The sequence below is a fragment of the Apium graveolens genome, chromosome 7 (assembly GCF_009905375.1).
Source record: "Apium graveolens cultivar Ventura chromosome 7, ASM990537v1, whole genome shotgun sequence".
Taxonomy (NCBI): Eukaryota; Viridiplantae; Streptophyta; class Magnoliopsida; order Apiales; family Apiaceae; genus Apium; species Apium graveolens.
In genome coordinates, this window is record NC_133653.1 from 56218401 (window position 1) to 56222915 (window position 4515).

At 36.2% G+C, this 4515-nt stretch overlaps 1 protein-coding gene across 1 annotated transcript; it reads left to right on the forward strand.

Annotated features, from left to right (window-relative positions):
• Positions 1-432: 432 nt before the first annotated feature.
• Positions 433-3052, forward strand: LOC141670721 (disease resistance protein RPP13-like). The gene is made up of 2 exons (XM_074476704.1): positions 433-2730; positions 2871-3052. The coding sequence occupies exons 1-2, from the start codon at positions 477-479 to the stop codon at positions 2903-2905; spliced, it is 2289 nt and encodes a 762-aa protein (XP_074332805.1). The 5' UTR covers positions 433-476; the 3' UTR covers positions 2906-3052.
• Positions 3053-4515: the final 1463 nt, after the last annotated feature.

Genomic DNA, 4515 nt, shown 5'->3' on the forward strand with positions numbered 1-4515 from the left:
AAAAGTCAAAGCAAACGAAACTAGTAGCCTTGTTTCTTGTAGAAATACGTTCATTCTTTCAAAATTACTATGGTCATAAACACACAATAAATATGGATTTGTTAAATAAACTCCATGTATTATTATTTAAACCCCAAATTAATATGTAAATTACATGTTTAATCATGATAGCATGGAGTTTAAACAGTAAAATTATGGATATACAAGTAATATACATATCAAAATGGAATTTAAATACTAACACCTGGAATCCCTTAATATATTTTATTGGTTCATTTTTATAATATTGATAGACCACATTACATTCATAAAAAATCACCGATCAAAATTACCTAAAATTATAAATTTATGTGTTTATTAAAAAGGCATAACCTACAATTAAAAAAAAAAAAGAACCACATTAAAAAGGCATAGGCAGCAAAAATCTAAAGCTTGAATATAGCAGCCTCATTTTGGTTTGTAGTGGATAGAGAAAAATGGTAGATGCAACTGTATCATTTGCAATTGAAAAACTTAATGATTTTATTTCTCAGGAGATTAACACCAGGAGAGGGGTAGAAGATGGTATAAGATGGCTCAAAGATGAACTGGACTACCTGCAATCTTTTGTAAGTGATGCAGAAACTAAACAAGGAATGGATCAGCGAATTTCCAAGTGGATAAGCAGCGTTAGAGATGTTGCCAATGAAGCTGTAATTATCTTAGAAAGGATTAACGTTCTCCATGAAGAACATGCAGCTCCGAAACATGGTGTTTTGGACCATCTGCATAGTTTTATTGGCTTGTGCAAAAGAGAAGCCAAGCTTTATCAGATCGGTAAGGAGATCAAGTCACTCAAGGAAAGAATTATCGAGATTAAAAAAAGACGAGAAGAGTATGGTATTGCTATCATCTTTGCCACTTCTAAGGTGCTACAGAAAAAGAGAACATTACTACGAGCAACCTCCTTTGAGAACCAGGTGGATGTGGTCGGTTTTGAGGACGATGTTAACACTTTGTTAGCTCAACTTGTTAGTGAGGATCCCTCTCTTAGCTTGATTTCGATTCATGGAATGGGGGGATTGGGAAAGACTACACTTGCCAGCAAGTTGTATCACTCTAGCGAGTTGAGTCATTTTGAGAGTCGTGCTTGGGTTTGTGTTTCCCAGGATTATAACATCAATGATCTTCTGAAGACCATAATAAAGTCTTTCATGGGACATGAATCGGGACATGAACTTGATTTGTTAAAGATGGATAAGGTTGACTTGCTGCAGCACCTACGTAAATTACTGCTAGGGCGTCATCGCTATTTGGTGGTGATTGATGATATATGGGATGTAGAGGCATGGGAAAAAATTAAAAAAGCTTTTCCAGACAAAATGAACGGAAGTAGAGTCATCATAACTACTCGAAATAAAAAAGTTGCTCAGAGAGTAGATGACAAATGTTTTGTCCATAAACTTCGTTTTCTAAATGAAAATGAGAGCTGGCAATTGTTCTGTAAGAGGGCAAAACCAACCTCGAATTTGGAGAAGATAGGAAAGGAGATGGTGGATAAATGTCGAGGGTTACCACTTGCAATCGTCGTACTGAGTGGGCTATTATTGCACAAGAAGAGCTATGAGGCTTGGTCCAAGGTGAAAGATCGTATTTGGGGACAGTTGACAGACAACTCTGTGGAGATTCAAGAAATACTAAGCTTAAGTTATGCTGACTTGTCTTTTCAAATGAGACAATGTTTTCTATACCTTGCAAGGTTCCCAGAAGACCAAACTTTTGAAGTTCACAATTTAAAGCTGTTATGGATTGCAGAGGAATTCATATCACAAGCTGATGAAAAAGATGGAGTAGTCATGGAGGATGTGGCTGATAAGTATCTGAATGAACTTATTAATCGCAACTTGATTCAGATATCAACATTGCTTTGGAACGGACAAGTATTGGAGTGCCGGGTCCATGATCTTGTGCGTGATCTCGCTATACAAAAGGCCACAGAGCACAAGTTATTAGGAATTTTTGACTCAAGTAAACAACATCCAAGTTCCATTCGTTTGCTGCAACAACCACGACATGCCATTTACAATGGAATTGGTAAGTATTTTGAATTGCTTGGGCCTAGTTCTTACGTTTTGAAGTTGCGTTCATTAGCAGTGATTAATGAAACTGGTAGATGCATCAAAGTAAAAGAAATCAAGATGATGTACACGAGATTTAAATATCTCAAAGTGCTAGATTTAATCAGTGTTAATTCAGATGGGATACCAGCAGAAATAGGAGATTTGGTTCTCCTAAAGTACTTGGGTTTAATGGGAAGTCACATTATTTCTAAACCTTTAGCAATTCCTCCAACGATAGGCAAGTTGAAAAGGCTACAAACTCTGCATGGTTGGTCGGACTACCAATTTCCTAAAGAGATCTGCGAGCTAAAAGAGTTGAGGCATTTAATATTTCCATACTTTTCGAAGAGATTAGCTAAAGGGAGTTTGAAGATTGGTAGCCACCAAACCAAGCTCCAAACTCTAGATAGTATATGGTATGAGGATTGGATCCAGATTTACACCATCAATTTGACAAACCTCCGTTCTCTGGCTATAAGAGATTCATCTTATAATGCACATGAGTACACATTGGACTCCATAGCTAATTTAACAAGTCTCCAAACACTTATCCTCGAATTCCGCACTCATGTTATTCCAACAAGCAAACCTCTATCCTCTTGCAAACGCCTCAAGAGTGTCAAGTTGTCAGGTACAATAAAAAATCCATCACACTTAATTCATTTTCCAGATTCAGTCACACATTTAACACTGGTAAATAGTGAGTTCACTCAAGATCCAATGCCTATTCTGGGGAAAATGTCGAATCTTACCACCCTTTATTTGATCAAGGCATATACAGGGAAGAATATGGTATGCAGTCATGATGCTTTTCTAAGTCTTGAGTTTTTAAGATTGAAATTTCTTTACAATCTAGAAGAGTTGCAAGTTAAGGACGGAGCTCTGCCTTCTCTCAGAGGTTTTGATATAGATGGTTGTGTTAAGCTGAAGATAACTCCACGGGTACAAAGTATTCCTCCCATACCCGATGTCTATAAATTTAGGAATTTGAATCATCGGCCAACATAAGAATAACTAGAAATGAGATAGCTGTTGTTGCTCCAGTAGTTTATCTATTTTTTAGGGAATAGCTTATCTAGTTTATCTAGTATCTCATTCTTTGTAAGATCAACTTCTGTTATTAATTCAATGTTTTGTAATAGTGATTGAGCAATTACTAACGCCTGTATTTAATATAACCTAACATCTTAAGACCAATCCTTTGTGTTAATTTTGCAGCAATCGGAATCTTGTTTGAACTATATCTTTTTTGTAGTTCCCAACATAAATTTTCAAATTGAACCATATTAATCATAAGATGTGAAACTTTAACCACCGAGGACAAGACACGAAGTATGTACAGCAGTTGCAGATAAGAGGTGCAATTGCAATGATGTACAACAACTTTCCATTAATATTAGTAATGCATCTTCTGTACATATGAAACACTAGCAAATTTTGTACATTGTTCAACTTTCACACGATCACACTTGCCCCATATACACATAACATACAACTTTAAGTACATAGGAAACATATAGATTAGGAAGGTCTAAGCTGTTGGATAGGATGCATCAATCGCGATACAAGTTCTTGCTCTGACAGTGAGATAAGTTTTCCAGTCTTAAGTTTAGTGATTCCTTCTGTGGCAGCTATTGTTGAAAATGCTCAGCAGCTTCCAATTGTTCATAATCACATTGTTCCTAAAGTTAGTCTTAAAAGTCAAGAGGTACGCAGATGAATATTTGAGAATTATATAGCTACATATTATCTTACCACACTGGCCTTGGTCTTTGATAGGTGTAACAGCTCCTTTTCTCCTCCAGTCCATACTAGATGGAACTGCAGTCACATTCTCGTACCTAAACAATGTAGTCTGTGAGGTTATTGGACTAGATTTTATCTTGTAACCATTTCGTGAGGCCTGAAACTCCTCATTCGTTTGGTCTGCAAATTTATTTAGACCAGAAGAGCTGCGGAAACTAGTAAGTATATTATGACATGTCTGGAGGTGGATACATTATACATGGCTCTGTACCTGTGTGCAAATCATTTGGAAAGGAATGTCAATTATTTCATACCATCATAATCACCTACTATATTCTATCAAATGAAATTTCGAGAGACTTCTGATGCGATTGGATCACAGGCTAGGACTACTACTAGGCCCTGATTAACGTATTAATTTCACTTAATTCTAGGCATCTATGGCAAGAGATCATTCTTCTGTTTTTAGCTTGAAAGTTGTATACCAAACTAAACTTTCATAGACTGAGTATTATTAAGATTTGTCTGTAGAAATCAGAAGCTCTTTTAAATAACATGTTGTTAGAAGTTTCCAACATGAACTGCAATTTCAACCATAATAGTCTTACTATGTAAAACTTAACCACAAAGGACGAGACACGGAGTTTGTATACCTCTAATATGCCGCAGA

What these genes read in the sequence shown, in the direction of transcription:
- LOC141670721 (XM_074476704.1), top strand. Translation starts at nt 477, where the DNA reads ATGGTAGATGCAACTGTATCATTTGCAATTGAAAAACTTAATGATTTT. An exon ending in CAAGAGTGTCAAGTTGTCAG is followed by an intron (nt 2,731 to 2,870) that starts GTACAATAAAAA and finishes TATTTGATCAAG; the next exon opens with GCATATACAGGGAAGAATAT.